This window comes from Sinohyriopsis cumingii, chromosome 18 (genome assembly GCF_028554795.1).
Source record: "Sinohyriopsis cumingii isolate HCF-2022 chromosome 18, ASM2855479v2, whole genome shotgun sequence".
Classification (NCBI taxonomy): Eukaryota; Metazoa; Mollusca; class Bivalvia; order Unionida; family Unionidae; genus Sinohyriopsis; species Sinohyriopsis cumingii.
Window position 1 is genome coordinate 23,219,050 of NC_142978.1, and position 24,823 is coordinate 23,243,872.

A 24,823-nucleotide genomic window follows, 5' to 3' on the forward strand; every position below is an offset into this window, starting at 1 on the left:
ACACTTGTATTAGATACTAAAGAACTTGTATATAATAAATGAAAACCATACATGCCCACAGTATGTAATATGAAAACCATTCATGTCCTTTATATGTACTATGAAGACCATGCATGTCCTTTGTAGTATGAAGACCATGCATGGCCTTTTTGTGTAGTATGAAGACCATGCATGGCCTTTTTGTGTTGTATGAAGACCATGCATGTTCTTTGTATGTAGTATGAAGACCATGCATGGCCTTTTTGTGTAGTATGAGGACCATGCATGTCATTTGTACATAGTATGAAGACCATGCATGGCCTTTTTATCTAATATGAAGACCATGCATGTGTTTTGTATGTAGTATGAAGACCTTGCATGGCCTTTTTGTGTAGTATGAAGACCATGCATGTTCTTTGTATGTAATATGAAGACGATGCATGGCCTTTGTGTGTAATATGAAGACCATGCATATCTTTTGTATATAATATGAAGACCATGCATGGCCTTTGTATGTAATATGAAGACCATGCATGGCCTTTGTATGTAATATGAAGATTATGCATGGTCTTTGTATGTAACATGAAGACCATGTGTTTCAGTTGTGTATGTAGTCTTTTTCTAATTAAGTGAAGATCTTAAATATAATTCACTGTTTTCAGGGTAAAATAGAAATTCTAAGCTGGAGGGTCATGTTTACCTATTTGTTAGTACATGTATCTGCATAAATTATAGAGACACAGAGTAATTTAACATAAACAGAATGATATGTTCAGAAAATAGAAACTGAAACCTCTTAGAAGCAATCTATGACTTGAACATTTGACATAGAAAAGGAAGGTTTCCTTTTTCATGATGTTTTGATAACTTAGGGATGTCACTCAAACAAGGTCACTGTGACCAATATTTTCAACCCAAGTCAATTGTTTTAACCTTTATATTTAGCTTAGTTTCTTAGACACTGTTGTCATGTAACTTGGTATGTATATGGATCAGGAAGAGTACTACACCCATAAGACACAACTAGATGACTGTGATCTATATTTCACACTTAATAGAATGCCTTAACCTTTGTGCTAAGCTTATTTTCTCAGATACTGTTTCCAGTATTATTGAAGCTTGATATGTAGATGGTTCTCAAAGTACTGCACTTGTCAATAAAAAATAAGGCAATGCAGTCTATATTTCATACTTCATTCATCAAGGTTGACCTATTTTATTTCAGTTACTTAGACATGCAGTGTGTTGATGCTGATGAGAAGATGCATCATAATAAGTACTGACACCATTTATGGTGACTTTAGCTTGCAATCGGACCATTTTGCCATTACCAGTTTGTCTTATTCTTATTATGGAACTCAGGAAAACTAATGTGTTCTGGCCAGGTAAAGCATGTTGCATTATGGAACTCAGGAAAACTAATGTGTTCTGGCCAGGTAAAGCATGTTGCATTATGGAACTCAGGAAAACTAATGTGTTCTGGCCAGGTAAAGCATGTTGCATTATGGAACTCAGGAAAACTAATGTGTTCTGGCTAGGTAAAGCATGTTGCATTATGGAACTCAGGAAAACTAATGTGTTCTGGCTAGGTAAAGCATGTTGCATTATGGAACTCAGGAAAACTAATGTGTTCTGGCTAGGTAAAGCATGTTGCATTATGGAACTCAGGAAGACTAATGTGTTCTGGCCAGGTAAAGCATGTTGCATCATTTATTTTCTTTTGCAGGACTTCTATACCTATATTGGAAACAAGACAGGCTGGGATCACAACAACATTACCAACATATGGCGTATAGCAGATGGTCTTTTTTGTGAGGTACGCTTTTGAGTAGCTTGTTAAGTTACATGGTAGTATCTCAAATATTTGTTGTCATTTCTGTATCTTGCAAAAGAAATATTAATCTGGTGAGAATGTATGCATTTGTCAAACATTGTTTGGTGAAAACTTTTAGTTTGGTAGACAATAAGACAAATTTAGCATGAAAATATATAAATGTGGGATATTTTGTTATTAATATAATAACAGCACCATTCTCTTCCTTGTACAGCATTGTTTACCTGGGGTGATTTGAATCTTATTTCAATTTTGAAACTGTTTTTCTCACCTGCAAAGATATGGTGAGATGTATTATTCACTTTGTCAACAGCATCAACAATGCAAGATATGTGTTGCAGATTTTAAATATCACATAACTTTGACATAATTTATCAGATGAAACTATTTGATATTACATAGGGTTTATGGTTTATGATGTGATATGCTAGGAGTTCCTATCCTGTACATCTTTTGCCCTTATTTTTTTTCTCTTATCTTTATAGGTTTTGTATTTTTACAGAATTTTAACATCTTTTGCTTTTATCATCATTGTACTTTGTTTATTTGGAAGGGTTTATCTTCCCCGAGTTTTTTGTGGTTTCAGTTATATATATTTTTAGAACTTTACTTGAATTGGCACCATATTTCCAGTATTATGCTGAAGTGCTGTTAAATCCTAATGCATACAGACTTGTCACCTTCTTAGGCATATTAGAAAGCAGTTTTAAAGTTTTGTATTTGTTTTTGAAAAGACACATATCTTCTTACATTTATCACATCTTCAGCTGAAACTTTGGTATGATATTACAGTAGACCTAAATATTATATGCTAGGAGTTCCTGTCTTGCCTACATCAGGTGGATGGAACACATTATTTAGATCATAGATCTTAGACATGGGAAGCATAAAACATATTTGCTGTTCTAAAATGTACTATATTTCCTGTAATTTGAATCAAGATTTTTCTTGTACTTTCAGTTGACCTGCACTTCCGCATCTATTTATATATGTATTCAGTACAAAGGACTTCTTTTTTATTCAGATTTTATGTTCCTAAGAAAAACAAAAATTTGTTTTTATCTTCTAGTCATAGACCAGAAGACCTAACTTGATGACCTGTTGTCTGTTTGTGAATCATCAGTCTCTTGTCTGGCCATGATCGGTCCATTAACATAAATGTTATCACTACTTCCCCTAAGCATGGAGCATTGGCAAGAGAGAGAGAAGAGACACACACACTATCTTGGTCCAGCTTAGTGAAGCCTGTCTATTTATTGTCAGTCTGCCCACCAACAATTTGTTCTCCACAAAGTAACTTTGGTACACGACTTTACTCGAATGACACCTCAGAATAATTCAGTGTCTGGCCTTCTGTGTCATTGTATCTAGGAGTTGTGGACCCTGATTGCCCTCTCCCACACTCAAATCACACCAACAGCTTTATAATTCTACAGTGTAATTTTCACAGGGAATGTTGGACTTGAATCAAATTTGGCAAGCAGCTCCATGTTCATAAGATTTTAAGTGAGTTCGGTTTCCAGCATTTAACATCTGCAGGGGTTATGGAGAAAAGAATATCCATAAATCCATGACATAAGTCATTTAAAAATTTAAACTGATAATTTAGTAAATATTTAAACTGATAATTTCTATAAATTTGTTTTAAAGCAAAAGCCATGGGATACTATAACAGTTTTGGATGGTACAAATAATATTTTAAGCACTTGATTAGATCTGTTTATTGTGTTGAGCATTTGTCAGGACCCAGTACTTTATGAGGCAGTCAAGAAGAAATTAGTTGCTTGTATCAATGTCTGGTAAATAAACATTTTGGTTTCTAAAAATGATGCGAATGTAAAACATTAAGAGTGAACAAGTCTGAATCATGTTGATTTGGATGATGCTGATGTGAAAAATAATTTTTGTACAATTAGTTGTACGTCTTATAAATATTTTGACTTGAAGACTTCCTCATGAAACATGTTTTATATTTCTTTTGTTTTAGAAAACCCATAACTTGACGTTACCAGACTGGACATCTAATAGGACGGTGGAGAATATAACTGTGTATGAAAAACTAAGATTGCTAGAATCTTATCAGTTTACTCTGTTGTTTGGAGAAAATAGGAGCCTGTACAAGGGAGGTAAGTTACAGATTTTAAATCTTACAAATATTTGTGCAAATGAATAACATTTATTATATTGCAAATGCAGCTTGATTATATTGCAGATGCCATTAGGGGTCTACTTTGAGCAAACTCAAGAGCAGTTACTCGGCCTTTACCTTTGGTTATAAGAGACAACACAAATAATACTTAAGGTGAAAAAGAAATTGTGATTGCTTCAGCTCAGTTCAGACTTACAGGGGATGTTGGGTGGCCGAGTGATCTAAGGCTCTCACCTTTGCAGATGAATGACATCTCACCTCTGTCAGTGTGGGTTTGAGTATTGGGCTCGACTAACATGGGTATGAAAGAAAGCTTGCCAGTAGCTTCTCTTTTGTTGGTGGTTATTGTCAGGTTTCAAAGTTTTGCAGACAACCACACTGAGGATTTGTGTGAATTTTGTTTGATATCCACATGGTGTGCTTAAAAACATCTTATTTGCATACATTTCATTAGATTTTTGGTTTGGTTTTGTGGGATTTGACACAATTTTTCAGCACGTGACAGGCTATACATGGAAGGCCAGTATATTAGGTGGAAGAAATAACTACCGACCCACAATAAGCTATTCGCAAGCTTTCTGTCAACGTGGGGTTGGTCAAGCTGAGACTTAAACTCCCATGGACAGGGGTGAGAAGTGAGGAATCTGTAAATGCAAGCGCCTAATACCACTATGCCACCGAGGACCCCAGATTTATGCAAGTGCCTAATACCACTATGCCACCGAGGACCCCAGATTTATGCAAGCGCCTAATACCACTATGCCACCGAGGACCCCAGATTTATGCAAGTGCCTAATACCACTATGCTACCGAGGACCCCAGATTTATGCAAGCGCCTAATACCACTATGCTACCGAGGACCCCAGATTTATGTAAGTGCCTAATACCACTATGCCACCGAGGACCCCAGATTTATGCAAGCGCCTAATACCACTATGCTACTGAGGACCCCAGATTTGTGCAAGCGCCTAATACCACTATGCCACCGAGGACCCCAGATTTCATTAGTTATCATCCACAGTGTGCTTAAAATATCTTAATTGGGTGAATTTTATTTGGTGAAAGCTCATCATAAACACACACACACACACACAGTGATATCAGTGTCTCAATTATGTGTATGTACATGATTTAGATAAATTGTAGCAGCTGCCTTCTGTCGCAATAGGCATGCTGGAATGAAGACCAATATGGTTAATAATGGAATTTTTTAAAGTTAGTTTTGACAGTCATTTGAAATCTTGTGTACATTTAAGTATTTTTGTAGTATTGACATATCATTAGCAAGAATATGTTATTTTAAAATTAATAGTTTTAGAAAAATCAATGAAACCTGTTTCATCCTACTGAAGTTTGAAATTTTTATTTCAAAATTGTATACAAAAATTATTTGGAGATATATTTTCTTTTAGGTCCACTCCTAGGTTTGATGTTGGACAACATGAGGAAAATGCAGAACAATACAATAGAGACAAAATTTTTCATGTATTCTGGGGTGTGTACAAATGTCTTCTGCCTGTTTTATGGTCTTTTTGTTTTGCAATCATTTTTTTATTAACATGAATGAAATTGTTCCTGTACACATACTATATTTGCTTTTAAATAGCACATGGCCATCTGTGAATGCGTAGATCTGTTTTCTGAGGCATAATGTGTCTGCTAACCAGGGTCTACAAAGGATCTTCTATTAAAGTCATAACTGGTGGTAATTTTGTCGGGCCATTATTGATGGATAAAATATAACCTTGACCCTAGTTATGAAACTTTACTAGACAAAACTTAATCTTAATGCACAATTGGGGTGTGTGTCTCCTAAAAAGATTATCAATTTTCAGTTCTTCTTTGCTGTTTGCTGATGAAGATTCAAAGTTATAAGAAGTGTTAAGATAATCACTTACATATTTTTCCAACAGTTAATGTTGAAGGTAATCTAGAAAGCATAAGCTATAATGTTGTTCATAGGTCCTGGAGTAGAAAAGTAGTTATTCTGAAATGTATCCTGTATGCAACCATATTTTCTTTGATTATTTTTGTACTGTTAATCACCCAAATTTATCTTTTACCTATATTACCCTTTATACACAACATTTACATTCCATGTCGATTGGGAACCGTCATATATTTTCACCACGTCATTGTTTTTGTACTTGAATCACTTGTTGGAACATTTTTGATACGTACATAATATAGTCTTATTTATGGCTATATAGCCCTACAGTGCCATAAAGCCCATGATCATCCAACTAACCAAGCTTGATCTTGTAGCTTATAGCCCTAAGACTGGAAATATCAATGTGTTCTTTTCATATGAGAGCAAAATTTGGTGTCAAATTAATCAGCAGCCCAACTTCTGTTAGATTGTGTCTTCCCAGTAAGTAAACACTGTCCCATTTGTATCATCCATTCATCCTGCAGTGTGTGGCTTTTGTTTATGAGCAGAATGTTTCTTTTCCTCATGCTATTATGTCATTTCAGTTTTGGAAAGGTGCTACAGAATGTTTGTCTTGCATATGTGATAATGTTGATTGAACTTTGAGAAGGTGTGAGCAGAATGTTTGATTTGCTCCTGTGATAATGTTGATTGAACTTTGAGAAGGTGTGAGCAGAATGTTTGATTTGCTCCTGTGATAATTTTGATTTAACTTTGAGAAGGTGTGAGCAGAATGTTTGATTTGCTCCTGTGATAATGTTGATTTAACTTTGAGAAAGTGTGAGCAATTACTGGTGGGATTTAGTTGAGGGCTCATCAAAATAAGAAATGTGAAAAAGATAGAAGTTTATAACTTTTGTTATTGGACAAAAATATGCATATATTAATGCTTTTAATATTATTCTATAAATTAATGAAAACCATGGCATATGTAACTTCAATGATTTCATTTAACAGTAATGACCATAATCTGCTGGTGTATAATGTGATGGCATCTTTGATCTGGAAGTTGCAACATTTTTTTAATTGGAGCTTCACATTCTTTTGTCAGCCAACCATAATGAACTTTACTTTTGTAATTGGAGCTTCACATTCTTTTGTCAGCCATCCATAATGAACTTTACTTTTGTAATTCCACTTTTTATTGGTTGAGAGTAAAAACTCAATCTTACACTCCAGCTCAGATTTTTATGATCTACAGGCATGGATTTCTGCTGTTGATGTGTGTGTTGAAGGGTGTATTTGCTGGTGTATGTATGTGTTGAAGGGTTTATTTGCTGGTGTGTGTGTGAAGGGTGTATTTGCTGTTCTGTGTGTGTTTGTTTTTTATTGAAGTTTCTTTTTGCTGTTGTATGTGTATGTGTGTTTGATTGAAGGGTATATTTGCTGTTTTGTATGTGACTGTTTGATTGAAGGGTATACTTGTTGTACTGTAGTGTTTGTTTGATTGAAGGGTGTATTAGATTTAGAGTGTTTGTTTGAAGGGTGTACTTGCTGTAGTATTGGGTGTTTGATTGAAGGTGTATTTGCTGTAGTGTATTTGATTGAAGGTTGTACTTGGAGTAGTGTGTGTTTAATTCAAGGGTGTACTTGCTGTAGTGTGTGTGTGTATGTGTGTTTGAAGGGTGTACTTGCTGTAGTGTGTGTTTAATTGAAGGGCGTATTTACGGTAGTGTGTGATTGAAGGGTGTACTTACTTGCTGTAGTGTTTGATTGAAGGGTATTCATGCTGTTGTGTGTTTGATTCAGGGTGTACTTGTTGTAGTGTGTTGATTGAAGGGTGTACATGCTGTTGTGTGTGTGTTTGATTGAAGGGTGTACTTGCTGTAGTGTGTGTTTGTTAGGGTGTACTTGCTGTAGTGTGTGTTTGAAGGGTGTACTTGCTGTAGTGTGTGTTTGATTGAAGGGTTTACTTGCTGTAGTGTGTGTTTGATTAAGGGTTTACTTGCTGTTGTGTGTTTGTTTAATTGAAGGGTGTACTTGCCGTAGTGTGTTTGATTGAAGGGTTTACTTGCTGTAGTGTGTGTTTGATTGAAGGGTGTACTTGCTGTAGTGTGTGTGTGTTTGAAGGGTGTACTTGCTGTAGTATGTGTTTGATTGAAAGGTTTACTTGCTGTTGTGTGTTTGATTGATTGAATGGTGTACTTGCTGTAGTATGTGTTTGATTGAAGGGTGTACTTGCTGTTGTGTGTTTCTTTGATTAAAGGGTGTACTTGCTTTTGTGTGTATTTGATTGAAGGGTGTAATTGCTGTTGTGTGTTTGATTAAAGGGTGTACTTTCTGACAGCTAATATTCATGTAAATATGTCAAACAAAGAGAGGCTCAGCAAGTTGAATATTCATACTGCCAGTGAAATTGAAGTTTCTTTAACACATTAACCCCTGGTGACGAGTTTAAGTGGCAGGAGGTAGTAGCCTACTGCTGAGCTCTGTAGCATCTTGGTCATGTGTGATACACTAAAATGGGTTGTATTATAGAAAGGTAGACAGATGTAGCTCTACAATGATACAAAAAAATCTGGAATTCCTAGTTCCACTACAAAATACAGAGGGAAAAATCTCAATTTTTGGACCCAATTTTTTTCTACCCAAACTTCGCCTGTGGTTGGAATCCGATATTGTGTCTGGAGTTTAGACTTTTAGGTCTCAGATCTCAGGCAGACCAGTATGAACTGCAAACAGACAGATAAACCTTTACAAAAAGTATGATAAAGATGGGCATTTGTAATAAAGAGTAGTCTCGATATGAAAATAATGGGTCCATTAAGCACAAAAAAAGCCAACTTTTACCCTTCTGCTCACGCACGAGCCAAATAGCCAGTGAAAAACAATGTTTCTAACACAACTAGGCAGTATGTTATTGGAAGATCACCTGGAAGTTGGTGTTTTAGGATGTATTCAGAAATACCTTTCAAAATGTGTTTTCTACTCGAATTTCAGACGAAAACGACAAACACCTCCAGGGGTTAATGTTTTAAAAGAAATGCTCCAAATCTTATTAAAATATAAATTCTTGGAGTTGAAAGGAGAGTTTGTTATATGATTAGAAAGATCTATATCATGTAATTTGTATCCACTATCAGTTTTACTCCATAATGGTTGCTGCAAAGAATACATTTATATACCAAATGAACAGTGATTGTTTTGAGAAACATGAGGACCTCTGCTCATATCCAAATGTTTTAGTACCAAGAAAGATGACTTTTATTTGTGCAGAAGTTCAAGATAAATGAATAATCTGCCAGTGACAATTAGTTTCATTTTATCATTTTCTTCATTTAGCATGACACAACAGTTTCAGCCCTTCTTAGTGCCTTGAATCTCTTCAACAAGAAAAGTCCAGCATATGCTTCAACAGTTATACTTGAACTCCATGAAGACCCACTTAAGAACTATTATGTGAACATTCTTTACAAGAACACAACAGACAATTATACCAACATGGTTCTGCCAAGTGAGTTTCTTTTGCTTCTATACCTGTGTGTCTTTTATTTTTTTTAAGAATTTTGTTTTTAATTAACAAGTTCAGTGCAAAATATATATTTTTAAAATAAAAAATAAAAGGGCCTGGATCACAAGTCAACTATTCTTTTCTGAATGAAGATAAGATCCCAGACTTACCTGTTTGACATGTTAACTTGCCAACTTATCCAGCTTATTTTATGTTAAAGCTTCAGTCTTGTTAAATGTAGACAATTGTATATACTTGTGTACATGTTGAGGCCACCTCCAAACAGCATAGACCCTTATCTACCATTGCATAATGCACTGGTAGATCAGGGTCTGTATCATTTGTTTTACTAATTAATTATAACAAAGTGCAGAAACCCAGAGATGCTGGTGCATTAACTGATTGCAGATCTGGGTCTCTGCAGTTTACAGTTTGGCATGGTGTCTGTACTATTATCTTTTTAAGAAGCAACATAATGTTGTTAAGTGGTGTCCCATGTACCATCACAATATATCTTTAATTTGCTTGTATTCAGTACTAGTAATTCACTTCATGTTATTTTATTGCACTGGTCTGGTTAAGATGTTGTTCTGCAATTCTGTGTCACATAAACTTTCCCATTTGAGATGTAGAATAGGTTAAATGTGTTATTTAGGGTTTAAAGTTCAGAAGTTTTTTTTGCTACATTTCTGTACACCATTGTGCCCTTTGTCCAGGGTAGTAGAATTCCAGAAATGTTTGCTTATTTTGAATGATGTTTTTCATGAAATTACAATGAAATCAGAAATCTGAATTTTCCACTCATACGTGCCTCCCACTTTTCACAGATAAGGGGGATATAAATTGGGGTCTGTATTTCTATCCTTCTTTCCTTTCATCCATCTATTCATAGATCCTACTTTCACTTCTACACAGTTAATATTGTATTTCAGTGATATATTTTATGCTACTAGATATTGATAAAATCTTGGCTGTGTAGTTGTCAGCATTGGTATGGGCTGTCAGCATGGGTTTTTCACTTAAAAAATTAAAGCAATATTTAGCTGCTTCTAAATGAATATTGTATTCATCTGATTTCCAGCATGGTACCATAGTTACCTTCTTGAAAATCTTGTCGCCAGGTGCTCAAAGAAAATGTTGTCAGACTCAGACCCAGTTCAAGTGACTCTGAAAAGGAAAAATCACTTGCCCTGACTAAAATTCCTACACCAAAAGATCCATAATTTATTGCTATTATTTTGACACCGCATGACATTACCAGAGACAAGTTCAGTGATTTCTATACGTGATATTAGGTTCAACGTAAAAGTCAATGATAAAGGTGTTTGTACTACACTTACTGGCATCTTGTGAATGTCATGTTAATTTTGATTACCTGATTTAAAGTTTCTCAAGAATATCAGTGAATTCCTGTCAATTCTTTCCTGCCAGTCGAGCATCAATTTCTTTGTGTTACTCTTTTTTTTATGGTATATATTGTTTTGACAATACATGTATATTTCATTTGTGTGAGCCAGTTGAAGTATATTTTGATTATCTGTTTGAGTGATTGGGATGTTGTTCAAGTGTAAGCATTCCAGTGACCTGAAGACTGGAATGATGTGTAAGATAGCTGAAAGCAGAAAGTAACAAAAACTTTCACTGACCTGTTTTATGTTGCATGCTCTGTCAATGCCTGCAGCAGTGTTTCTTTGAAACTGAAATATCACTGTTAAAGATTGAAACTGTACCTACTGTGCATGTGATGTGGATGTTTACTGAAGGTATTTGTTTGTGCTTAACAGGTACTTTCAATCCCGTCTTCCAAATATGCCTCTGTTGCAACTCTGTGGTCTTAAACTAAGTAACCAAAAGAAGCAAACCAACAAGTTTATTAAAATTAACAAATGTATTTCTCAAAGTTACAAAGTGAAAATTCAAGAGGAACATAAGTAATGTGAATTAAATCCAAAATAATCATACATGTTCTTGTACTAGTCCATTAGTTCAGAATGATCCAAATGAATTCCAGTAATCTTGATTAATGTACCGATAGTCTTAAATGAGCTGATGTATCAATAGTCTTGATGTATCACAATGTTATGATCCAGAATGTCTTTGAATGAATTCAAAATAATCCCAAAGTTTTACTCCAAAACGTCACTGAGATCTTTCTAATTCCAATTTTAAATCAAATTGTATCTGAAGAGTAAATGATTCAACTGGCTGAACTTAAAACAGGAATGAAAAAGTGTTTCCCTCTCCATCAAATTGTAAACAAATTTGCTTCTAAAACATTCTTAGTAAATAAGGTTGAGCCCTGAACTCAAAGTGAAGTAAACATCCTTTAAAAAAGATGTCACCATTCAGATAAGCCAAAACTCGACCGTCAATTATGGACAAAGGTCATGCACACAGTATAAATTAAATATCCATAACACTTAAAATAATTTTGTTTCACGAGTTTCTTTAGTCATATGTCAGAACTGTTTATGGAATGGTCTATTGTACATTGTCTGTCCATCATTTGTCATCATCAGTTGTCTGTCTGTCCATCAGGACATGGTTGTTATTGCTGCCTCTCCTCAACCAATTGCAGGATTGCCATGAAACTTACTACAAACACATTATCCCATGGCTTGTTGGTCCGAAATGAAAATGGTGCTGCTTGGACATACATTAATTACCTTGAAATTCTTGTCTCTACTTCTGAATGGATGGTCATATCGACTTGGGTTTTCACACAACAAATTCTTAATGATGTCCAATTGGTCTTAAACAAATATGGTGCTGATCTGACATAAAATCTAGCCATTACAACAGCCATCTTGAAAATCTTGTTATTGATATTCTTCCTAAATGGAAAGTCACCTTGACCTTGGATTTTTACTTATTATGATGTCTAGTTGTTAGTAAATGAAAATGTTGCCAATCTGATGCCTGATATGGCAGCCATCTTGAAAATCTTGTAATTACTTCTTCTGAACATAGTCATATCAATATGGATTTGTCACCAGAAGACTTCATGCGAAGTCTGCTTGGTCTGATTGAAAATGATGCCACTTACAATTGTCACCCAGTCTAATAAATTCTTTCGGTTTGCTTGTTCATATAAAATTCTGGGTAAGTAACACAATTCTTTCTCTCTTTATCAGTTTGGGACTTTTGGAGAAAGCTTTGCTGAGTACTTCTACCATCATGGTTTTTATTCCTAGAATAGGCACATGTATTCCATGATCAGTATTGTTTTAATTTTTATTGTGGATGCAGAAAAGTTGCTACCACTTTGAGCAATACTTAATGTAGAGCCTACTTCATTAATTAATTTTAATGTAATTCTTGTTCAATCAATGTATAATCAAGGAAATATTGAAATAACAACAGTCTTCCTTTGTGCATGATTTTCTCTAGATTGATTCAGATTATGTCTTGATTTGTGTATAACCGCTGCAGTGCAGGAAAATGTCCTTTTGGGGAAAACATTCTCATCTTGCCATTTAGTCAGTTTTACATGGAACATGCTGTTCAGCAAAAAAATTTTGATGCCAATATTTGTAATAAAAATCGATATTCCTTTTGAATTATTATATTTCCAAATTTGTCCGCGTAACACATAATTTCCCTTACAAAGATAGATTATTGGAAGGGACATTTTCTTGCTTTAAAAAAATCTTGTATAGCTACTTGATGTTCAAATTAATTTGTTTCAGACTGTACCATGAATTGTTCATTTGAGATGCTTGTGAAACTTACAAAACACAGGGTACCAGTCAACTGGGATGAAGAGTGTGCTCTTCCAAGTGGAGACCCAGGCACTGCAACATGGAAATTCTCCACCGGTATGGATTTCATGCTTTTTACAGCTCTTAGTCTTCGCACTCATTAGAGGCTAGATGCTATTGTTGTACACATTTCCCCAAAAATCTTGAACACAGGTTCCCATTCTACTGCGAAATCAGGATAAAGTTGGGAGCAATGATAATTTCTTTCCAACTGTGAAAAGTCATTGAATTTTGCAAATATTGACGAAAGTTGGGAAAAAATCATGAATTTTCCTCTACAACTTGACACCCAAAACAGTTACATAATTGAGTCGTAACTGAACTGATTGCGAGTTAAATATATCGAGTTCTAACCAGAATATTTGGTGGTTGCAGTCTGGATCATTTGGGTGCTTGCCATAAATATATTTGTGGAGACAATCCAAACGATCAGTGGATTAGATTCATCTGGTATAGTTTTTGTTTCAGACTTTTCAATATCAGTATCTTTTTTTTTATATGGAATGTATGAAAACCAGTCTAGCATCACAGGAGGCCAACATGGTGGCATTAAAGCATAATCGCTTTACGGATGGGCTAGCCAACTTAAACGTTATTTGTTTTCTCAGAAATTGCGAGTATTAAAATCGTAATGTCTTTAATCTGCTGATAGACGATAAAACTAATGTGCTGATGAAATTTGAGCTGGTACTAATGATTTTGATTGCTAGTCGCACGAGCACACAGAATCTCACAACTGTCCTTTTCAAATATAGTTAAAAGAATATTAAATGAAAGTCTTGTACTGAATGTAATAAAAATACAAAAACTAAAGAGCACAAAATTACCTATATTTATTCCAAGATCAACTTCTGCAGTTTTGTTGTATCACGTGACTACCATGTTGACATGTGCTCTCTCATGCAGGGAGCATACGAAGCAGGGAACCAGACTACTCTGCTTGATGAATCAGACGCCAAGTTTCTTCTAGTTGTTCTTGAAATAAATATGTTGAGAATTGTATGTTCTTTCTGGTTTTTACAAAAGGTGTTAGACTTTCATTTAATATAACTGAAATTTTGTACGACATTTAAAAGGAGTTTGTTGTTATCACATGACTATTGGACTTCTGATGTCGTTGTTTGAGAGTTGTGAAGTCATGTGATTATTAATGCAGATGGCGAGTACGGGGTCCGGTTTCATCTATGCTGAGTTTTGTCTACTCTGTCAGCGGATTAAAGACATAACGATTATAATACTTGCCGTTTTTGAGAAAATATATAATTTTCCTATCGATTTCATGCAGGTATAAGTCGATATAACATAGCTTACCAGCGGGCCCAGCAAATTTAAACTATCTTACGGTGGTGGCAGATTCCAAATTTTTATATGTAATTGCTCTGAACCCACACTCCATCCTAAGTGTCCAGATGTGAAAAATGGGGTTGGAATATTTGGAGGAAACCTGGATTAGAAAAATTTTGAATCTCTGAGCTGAACTTTGGTACAAAACTATTACACAGTGACATTTAGTTTGAAGCATTGGTGAAATAGGAAATGGGAAATTGTCGTCCCTTGTATTATATAGTAAGAAACGATAAGTGCCCATGTATCAAGTTTTGGGACTGGTTTATTGAACTACAAGAAGACAAGTTGATTTTACAGAAAATTCTGTCCTCGTTTATGCAACAGTATATAATTTGGAAGGTCAAAAATTAAATCAAACCTTTTGTAAATGTCTTTAAAGGATGGAATTTTTAACCAAATTGTCTTAAGGAGTTTAGATTGGTTGAAAAATCTTGAGATTTTATTGGCACACATAAATTCAGTGTTAAACTTTTTTCATTACAAGATAAGATACTAATTCTTTGCATTTATTGGTTTTTTTTCATACTGTGATAGGAAATGTTTAGTTTGTATAACGTGCACATATATTGCTCTAGAATTCTTTAGAACTAAAGGTTTGAAAGGAAACCAAATTTATGCTCATTATGTTGTTTCCACGTAGCAACATAATGCAGGTCAGCAAAGTAAAGTTAAAATTTGTAGTCTGTACATTGAAATGGTTTCAAATGCCAATCTATAGGAATATAGTCAGATTTGTTTCATGTGACTAATTTTGTGGTTTTGTAAATGATCATCTTTTCTGACATATATTTTTAGGAGAGTCTTGAAAGAGAAACATCTTCAGATTCGGAAAATGCATGTTTTCTAATCCAAAATGTTCTTTAATTCCATTCAGTAATGGTCATACGTTAACCTTGAAAAATTAATTTCATCTTGAAAAAACCTGGAAAAGACCTGGAAATTTATATTTAAAAAAGCGTGGGAACCATGTAAACATCTTTCAGCATAGAAAATGTTCTTTTTTATCTGCATTTTTGTGTGGGAGTGACACACAGAAATACTGTTGGTGATGCTGCTATGTCAGTGGATGTCACGCTTCCCAGAATAACTGATCTCAATATGTTGTTTGCAGCCTTTAAATTTTTTTTTATAGCTTTGCTTGCTTTGTATATGGCTAGGATCAGCCATATACAAAGCAAGCAAAGCTTAAAAAAAATTGTGTATTGAATCACAGCTGTATTTCAACATTTTACCTTCAAACTGAATCACACTTATACACTGTTTGGACAGCAGAAGTAATTATGTTTTGTGTTTTATACATGGAGTGAAACCAGAGTTTAAAGAAACTTTGCTGCTTATCATGAACTTGCCAAAACCTTTTAAGAAAAATAGGCAGTGAGGTGTGCTAATTTTTTTTAAACATACATTTCTTTGATTTATCTATAACTTTAATGTATTGGTTAGTTCCACTTTACCTGACAGGTGCAAATTAACCTCATGGGCTCTCCCACAGCAGTATTCAAAGAATTTAATATGGCTTTACCCTAGTTATTCTCAGCCACTTGAGTAACCTGTGAAATGGTGGTTGCTTATATATAACCACCTTAACTTTTAATTAGCTGTGATAGTCTATTGTACAAACTTTCCAGAGGGTAGTTTTATATGGACTCTAAGCAGGGCTGTTCACCATTTATACAGACATCATACTAGGAACATATATTTACTGGTGCTAACAAGATTACTTTTTTATATATTTGTATCTAAGACTTTTGAAAATCATGTCTTAAAATATAACCGTATTGGTGATGGGTGTTGCGAGTAACAAATCGTGTTTTTTGCATGAAATGTTTTGTTGTGGCAGGTATGTGTGCATTGTGTAGATTGACACCAAATTAAGTGCTGTTTTGCAAGAATTTAAAATACTCAGCAACCTTAGTGGGTATAGTGCTTTGTCTTTTTCACATGCTAACTGGGTCAAGGTGTGTTAGATGTTAAGTGCATGCTTTTTGAAGTTAATGACTTGGTCAGTTTACATAAAGAGCGGAGTATCTTATCATCAGTAATTTGTAAGAAGTTAAAATTTCATATTTGTATTCCTAGGACATGCTTGGGTTGCATATTATAAGCATTGCACGTTTTGATGTAATTTCAGCTTGGATGGTTACGATAGTCATCTCGTATCTGTTCCTCATGGTTGTTGGGATAATCATCTACATTGCAATAAGAAAGAGACAAGAGGGAGATTTCCTGACCGAATCTTCAATAATTTATAGAAAATTAACATTTCTTATTTATATCCCTAAAATATGCTTTGCATTACTAATTATAAACCACACTTGTGTTGATCTGATTTCAGTTTGGCTGCTTGTAATTGTGCTTTCATGTATGTTTATATTTGCATTTGGAGTAGTCTTTTCTTTTTGTGTTAAAAAGAGACCACATACATTTTGTCTGTATGGATTTAAAATATTGTATAGAAAGTTAATATTTCTTATATGTATCTTTGATACATGTTTTGGGTTACGAATTATAAGCAGTGCTTGTTTTAATGTAATTTCAGCTTGGATGGTGGTGATTATCATCTCATGTCTGTTCCTCATTCTTATTGGGATCTTCATCATCTTTGCTGTAAAAAAGAGAGAACGGAGAGGCTTCCTGTATGGAAAATTTGACACAACCCAGTAGAATATGGATACATTTATTCTGTTCTTGATTCATAACATCAATGACAACAAAGTAAAATATATAAAAATCTAAAGTGAAAGTATAATCATCGTTCTGGATGGCTGCACATGAAGTCCCTACTCATTATAACGCAGTAGCTGGTGTCTGTAACTACTGACTGCATTTTATACAAAACCATGGTATAACGAGTATGATAAAAAATTTAACCAGTGTGTATATGTGTTCTGGGGGATGGGGGCATTCAACAAATAGTTATCATTTTAGTTTATGTAAAATTTATGGTTATAGAGCATTTAATTCTTACCACCAATCATTTTCAGTCAGGAAAAATAAATGTAATACTAAACTTGATGTTGTTTCTTTCAACTATTTACATACGCTTGATGGATCAATTCAAGTGCAATGGTTTAATTTTGGTGATAGGGTCTACAGCAGTTTTACATTATATCAGTTAACTGTGTTACAATGAGAGACATTGTAATGAGGGAGAGCTGTGACTTTCGGTTGTATTTGTTTTTTACTCAAGCAAATGTTTGTTGTGTTTACAGTTCATTACTTAATATTTCAACAAAACATGCAATAAATTGGAAAAACAGTGTTTTTATTTGTAGTTCTTGAAAGATTAAAACATAAATTCTACACAAAATGAGATTTTAATACATGTGTGGGAGAACTGTAACTTTAAACTTTTATCTGTTAGTTTGTGCACCAAAGGAAGCATAAATTTGCCTTGTTTCCACTTTAATAGTATTTTTTTTCCTCGCCAAACATGCAGTAGATTGACAAAGTGATTTTTTTATATTAATATTTGTAGTTTTGGAAAAGTTTTTCCAAATTTTCTACACAGAACTGAGATTACTTAATATCTTGATCTTTTGTAACTGATTACACAAATTGTATTAAACATTTTGTGCATGCTAGTAGTCCAAAAAAAGAGACCCAAGCTAAATGGAAAACACCTATTTTGTACAGATTATTCTTGTCCTTTATACAGTGAAACTTGTATTAAGGGTCACCGCCATATCAAGGTTACCTGCCATATATACTGCCCACAAGTCAGATACAAATGTTAAGTCTTGGATCTTACATCGCATAATGAGCTGGCTTATAAAGGTCTGTGTAGTTAGTAAAGGTGATCAGTAGAACTAACAACGTAGACCCTGATTGGCCAATGCATTATGCAGATCTGTGTCAATATAGGAAGTTGGGCACAGCTTGTACTTAAGAATATATGGTACACAAAATGGCCAGATTCACTTAGTCGTCATCTCTTTAATGTCGGGGCCATATGCTGAACAGCCAGTGGTCACCATACATGGTCAAAAAAATTTGTATTTAATCTTGAGATAGGCATGAATTTGTGTATTTTAAATGCAAGGTATTTATTATTCAGAGTTTAAATTATTGGTATAAGTAACATGTCAAAAAGTTGTGTGTGTATTATTTTCTATACTTGGAATTGTAAATAACAGCTTCATTTCTAATTGTTTCTCTTCTATCCTTCTTGTGTCAGTTTGCCACACTAATTGACTTTGTGAATTAAAGAGGCCTGTCCAAAAGGCCATTTATGGCCAGTCCTGTAGTTAGCACTTGACAGTAAATTAGACTGTAACTGATTCTAGATAAATGAACCAAGTTTCAGGGAACATTCCTCTTATCACAATAGTTTATAAATGTTTGTAATTTTTATGAAACTTCTTAAATTTCAACATATTTGAATAAGATGGTGTCCAGCTATTTGACATATAGCTATAGCTTACATTGTTTTGCAAAATTTAAATATTTTGACATCAGCATGTCAGGGAGACCTTCATAATTTTTGTAACATGATAGTTAACAAATGGAAAAGAGCCTCACTTATTGTTACATTGTTCAGCAGGGTTTTAATTTAATTTTTTGGAAAAATGTTTTGAGTATATTTGGATAAAATTTGTTTTTGCACCTTAAATAGGAAATGTGATTAGTGACTCTGGGAACTGTGACTAGTAGATTCCACATGAACAGGGAAATTTGACAAATAGATTATGCTAGAACAGGGAGATGTGACGAATAGATTACACTAGAACAGGGAAATGTGACAAGTAGATTATGCTAGAACAGGGAAATGTGACAAGTAGATTATGCTAGAACAGGGAAATGTGACAAGTAGATTATGCTAGAACAGGGAAATGTGACAAGTAGATTACACTAGAACAGGGAAATGTGACAAGTAGATTATGCTAGAACAGAATGTGACTAATAAATTAGACTTAAATAGTGAAATATGAATACAGATTACACTAGAACAGGGAAATGTGACAAGTAGATTACACTACAACAGGAGGCCCTGAGTGGCCGAGTGGTCTAAAGCGCTCTCCATTACAGATCACTGCCATCTCACCTTTGTCTGCGTGGGTTCGAGTTTAGGATTCGGCCAATGTGGGTATGTGAGAAAGCTTGCCAGTAGCTTCTCATGGGTTGGTGGTTTTTGCTAGTAATTTCCCAGGTTCTTCCTCCACCATTTATACTGGCAGCCATGCATAGCCTATCGTGTGCTGAAAAATGGCGTTAAACCCCACAACAACAACAACACTACAACAGAATGTGACTAATAGATTACACTTAAATAGTGAAATATGAATATAGATTACACTAGAACAGGGAAATGTGACAAGTAGATTTTGCTAGAACTTCAAAATGGTATGGAAATTTATTGTGATCTCATACAAATAATCATTTTTGAAATGTTGAAGTATTTAACACTTAGAAAAGTTCTAATTTTACATAGCTTTAATTCCATTGAATCCAAAATCACTTCAACAAGAGTCCCTCAACAAGAGTCCCTCAAACGGACTGATGATCAGCTGGCCCTTTAATTGTACATAGCCTTAGATCGTTTCAATCCAAAATCATTTATAGATTTGTGTGCATTTTCTTGTGCTACTATTTGTCAGAACTCTGCCCAAGTTAACATAGAAAATTGTTGAAAATTTGTCCAGTCACTACATTTGTGAAAAAATTGAAGAATCCATCAAATCTGGACAGGTTGGTTTTAGTACAGCAGTTATTGAGATCACGTTGGTTTTCTGCAACAGAAAATCTGATTGGCTGATTTGTGGATGGTCATAGTTTCCTGAAGATTTCCCAAGGCCTTGTATATTTTGTAGACTTTATCATATTATTACTTTTGTCAATATTTTATAAACATTTTTTTTTCATTGTTAAATAAGCAGCAGAAGTTGCAACCACAATTTATGTCCAGACTTTTACAGGGTTCGTAGAGTTTTAATGCACTGAGGTAACAAATTATATCATATTGATACAAAGATACCATCATTTTTAGTAGTGCAGTAAGCATCGATTTTAAGTACCTTATTGTTTATGTGAAACATTGTATTTTACACTAAGAAAGGAAGTAGTAAAGAAATATGAATTTTGAAATGAAGTGGGGAAAAAAGAAATTTTATGTTATTGTTATCAACAGGATTATTTGATTGCATGATGCATGTATAACAAATTACATTGACCTTGGTTTGATGTGACAACAGAGCTTGATCTACATTGATATAAATTGAAGATACAGTGTTGACCCTAATCTGTCAGGGTTGATGTGATCATGATCTTGGTCTACACTAACATAAACTGAAGATACAGTGTTGACCCAGATCTATCATGGTTTTGATGTGACATCAAATCTTGGTCTACACTGATATAAATTGAAGATAGTGTTGACCCAGATCTATTATGGTTTGATGTGACATCAAATCTTGGTCTATACTGATATAAATTGAAGATACAGTGTTGACTGATATTGTTTTCATTTTGTTTTTTTATTTTGTATACATGATCACATAGACTATAACCTAATTATATGGTGAGAGTTACAGATACTTTTTGAAAGTTTCCCTTTAACTTTGTAAATCTTTGAAATATTTTATTCCTCATCATGCCAAGGCTGCCTCAGTGAGTTGTCTGGAAATGAACATGGTTTTCCATTCGTAATGGTAATAGCCAATACTGTGTTATAAGCGCCATTAAATCAGTCACCATGTCAGATGAGAAATGAAAGTAGGCATATTATAGGCATATTATTTAGCAACTTTATTGCATTTTGTAGTACAGTAGTATATATCTGTTAGTTACTGTAGATGCATCAGTAGAGAAAAGTTCTTTTTTTCTTTGTTTGGTTCTTGTCATATATTTTTTTATAGATGAATTCTTTATATATATATATGAAAATTTATTGATTTATATTTGCACTTTGAAATATGAAGTTTTTTGTGCTAATATATTTCTGTCATTTAATTTCTAAATTTGTTTTTAAGGTTTCTGTACCATGAATTAGTAATATATGATTAAGCTGAAATATTATTGCATGACCTTTGGTTTTATGCTTTGATAAATAAATTTACTCAGTTTTTATAAAACTAGCCATTATATTGTATGAAATTATATTTAAGAATTATTTCAGTTAAACTAAAAGGTTGAAATACAGGCTCTCAGTATATTGAAAAAGTCTGTTTAAATTTGATGTTGAAACTGACCGTTCTAATATATTAATGCGTATTCTTTTCCTGAAAATGTGACCTTTTTCCAATGCAGTCCATATCAGTGTGAACAATTTTAAAAACTGTTTTACATGAAACGAACAATTTATATGAATACTTTGTTTTATTATGATGGGTGCACTTAAACATGATGTTACATACTGAACATTTTCCTTTCACATGATAAACTTTGTGCTTCCTATGTCTTGCAGCATGGTGATATTTTGTAACCTTTTAAATGCTTGTGGTATTGTGGTAAGCAAGTTTCATTGCATAAGTCCGCTTTACCTTGGAACACCTTACCTTGGTATTTGAAAATTGGTCATTTTGCAGAACACTTTTTGGTAAGCAACAATGCAACATCTGATTTCCAAATACAACCTTCCAATTTTATGGAAATTGTTCTATTTCCCCTCTTTTCCCCATCCTTTTAGCTTGCATTGGGGACATTCTGATTTGGTCATATCTGTCTATATGTAGTCATACATCCATATATCATCTGTCCATCCATCCATCCTTAGAAGTTTGTTAGCCTGACAGCAAATCAACTCATTGTAGATATATTAAAATCTCTGCTAGCCAATTTCTATTCTAATTTAGATGACCTGAATAGATTTTTCAGGTCAATATAGCAGTATAGTTCTTTAACACATTTTTCAACTTTTGGAACTCAAGACCTTCTGACTAAAACCATCATAGCATGACCACTTCAGGTTGATAAGTGAAATTTGATATACTTATTTTGATTCATATATAGATGAACCAAGTAAATTTGCATGCTATTGCAGCAATTTTTCACATTTAAATTCTTTGGTTTATGGTGGGACCATGCATGCATACATGTTTTACTCAAACGGATCTACTTTCTTTGGACAGCATATGTCTTTGTGACAGGACACTGATGTCATGCTTTGTGTCCTTAGGCCTTGTGTCCCAAGGGAGACCACTATCCATGAAACTTTATCCCATGTAATTTTCAGTATCAAATGTTTTGCTCTCTCTTCACTTCTGTATTGTCACCTATTTGTTGTTTATTAGTAATTTCCATATGATCAAGAATGTTCCAGGTTTCTCCAGCTCATTTCTGTATTTTATATACATTTTTGTCATGTACATAATACTGAAGAAGGCAAGTGATTTATGGGCCTTATGGCCAAATGCTAAGGTCATGGGCCTTAAGGCTAAAATATAAGGTCATGGGCCTTAAGGCTAAAATATAAGGTCATGGGCCTTAAGGCTAAAATATAAGGTCATGGGCCTTTAAGCTACAAGCTAGGATCATGGGCGGTAAAAGTGGGTATCTCATTTCTAGTGTTTTGGAAAGTTTTTGCATTTCTTTTAGATACAAGTCATATGTTTAGAACAGCCTTCAGAAAATTTTGTTTTCTATTCGATAGGTGTGATAATCTGGAACAGTGTTTAGAGATATTCGTTTTTTGTTTAATATAATTGATACATCTGGAACAGCGTTTAGAGAGAGAATTGTTTTTATTTCCAGAAATTTTTTCAAATCATGCAAAAAAATATAAGGAAATGCTTGATTTGCTTAAGGAAGATTTCCAGATTTCCATTATTGTTCTTGTGGCCATATTTTAGGGAGTTTTCTGAAGACCTAGAAGAATAATATATATATATGCCATGTCCTTGGTGTGCTGATCTTTGTCCATTTTTCTCCATGGCTACTTGTGTTTCTAATATAACATGTAATGCATATTCACCTACAAGAATGACTCAGTGTGACTGAAACATCCTTGTATCTTTCTAATGTGAATCAGATAATTTTGACTCAGAAACTCAAAGGTGATCATGGCGATACTTCTTAGATTGGTAAGCATTTGGACAGTGAACATCTGGCTTGATGTGTGAAGAATAGATACTTCAAAAATCATATGTTAAAAAAAAACACCTGATAATTCAACAATCAATGAAATATCCAGACTTTTAATTTTAAATTTTAAAATGCCACAGATTTTTAATGAAAAATATGGAGTAATTCATTTGGTTTCATTAGTCTCAAACTGTTGCTTACATTGATATTAGTGTTGACCTGATTGTGATCTTAAGTAATTATGATCCGATAGCAGATCCCAGGCTTGGAGGTAGATTAGAGTAGCCATTCCTTACATCCAAGGTCTTTTTCTAGCATTGGATGGAAATGGCATAGGATATTTGTATATGTGTAATCCAAGATCTGTCATTGTTAGATGTGCTGGCAAATCTCTGTCTATACTGTTCCCAATTGAGTGATGTGGTCAGTATGGTATCTTGTGGGAACAACTCTTGTGCCAGTAATCACATTTTTCAGATAATATCTTTTGTTTTGTTTTTGTCATTGTTATCATGCTTTTCTTATTAACAGTGGAATGCAAGCCCTGTATATTTTGACTGTTGATACTGGATTTAGAAGAGTTGTAACTGTTTTCAAGAAGACCATCAAAAGTTCTTCTTTAAAAAAAAAATTATAAAGTAAGTACAGAACTTTCACCCTTATGGCAAGCACCACAGTGAAATTATTCACATTAGGGATCAATTTTTTTAAAGAAACAGTGAAAATGCCAAGAAAAATTGGATGTCCAGAACATTGTCTTTGCCTTGTAAGATGCTATGGGAAATTATGTTATCAGGAGGTGTTATTAGAATCATATAATAAGGGACATTATGTTGTCAGGTGTTACTACATGTGTTCAGTATGGGACATTATGTTGTCAGGAAGTGTTATAACACATGTTCAATGTGGGACATTATGTCATCAGGAAGTGTTATTACATGTGTATAGTTTTGGAAAATATACCACATTATATTAACCCAGGTACAGACATGTCATGTGATAAGTTTTTTTTTAAGTTTCTTGTGTACAAATAGTACATTTCATCTTATTTATCTTTAAAAATAAAGGGTGTGAAGAATTTCATTTATTATTCTTATGATCACATGTATTAGTATAGTTCTTTCACCTTTCCATCAAGTAATGCGAGTTCATGGTATGTCTGGCATCCACTCAGTTGAAGCATCTGTTATTTTGGACTTTCTCACAAAACCTCCTGTATCAAAAAAGCCATGCTTTGAGGCCTTTTAAAGGCTATTAAAATGATGTAGAGTTTATCAAACTTTACAGGAATATGACAACCTACCATTACTGAAATATGATAGCCAGTCATTACTGGATTATGATAACATCTCGT

At 34.0% G+C, this 24,823-nt stretch overlaps 1 protein-coding gene across 1 annotated transcript in view; it reads left to right on the plus strand.

Annotated features, from left to right (window-relative positions):
• Positions 1-24,549, plus strand: part of LOC149776218 (prostatic acid phosphatase-like) — a 50,167-nt gene extending 25,618 nt beyond the window's left edge. Inside the window, exons 6-11 of the mRNA XM_089942607.1 lie at positions 1,706-1,795; positions 3,801-3,939; positions 5,375-5,457; positions 9,175-9,346; positions 13,033-13,161; positions 16,991-24,549. Coding sequence (XP_089798733.1) covers positions 1,706-1,795; positions 3,801-3,939; positions 5,375-5,457; positions 9,175-9,346; positions 13,033-13,161; positions 16,991-17,115 — 738 coding nt within the window. The 3' untranslated portion in view covers positions 17,116-24,549. The remainder of the gene's footprint in view (positions 1-1,705; positions 1,796-3,800; positions 3,940-5,374; positions 5,458-9,174; positions 9,347-13,032; positions 13,162-16,990) is intronic.
• Positions 24,550-24,823: the final 274 nt, after the last annotated feature.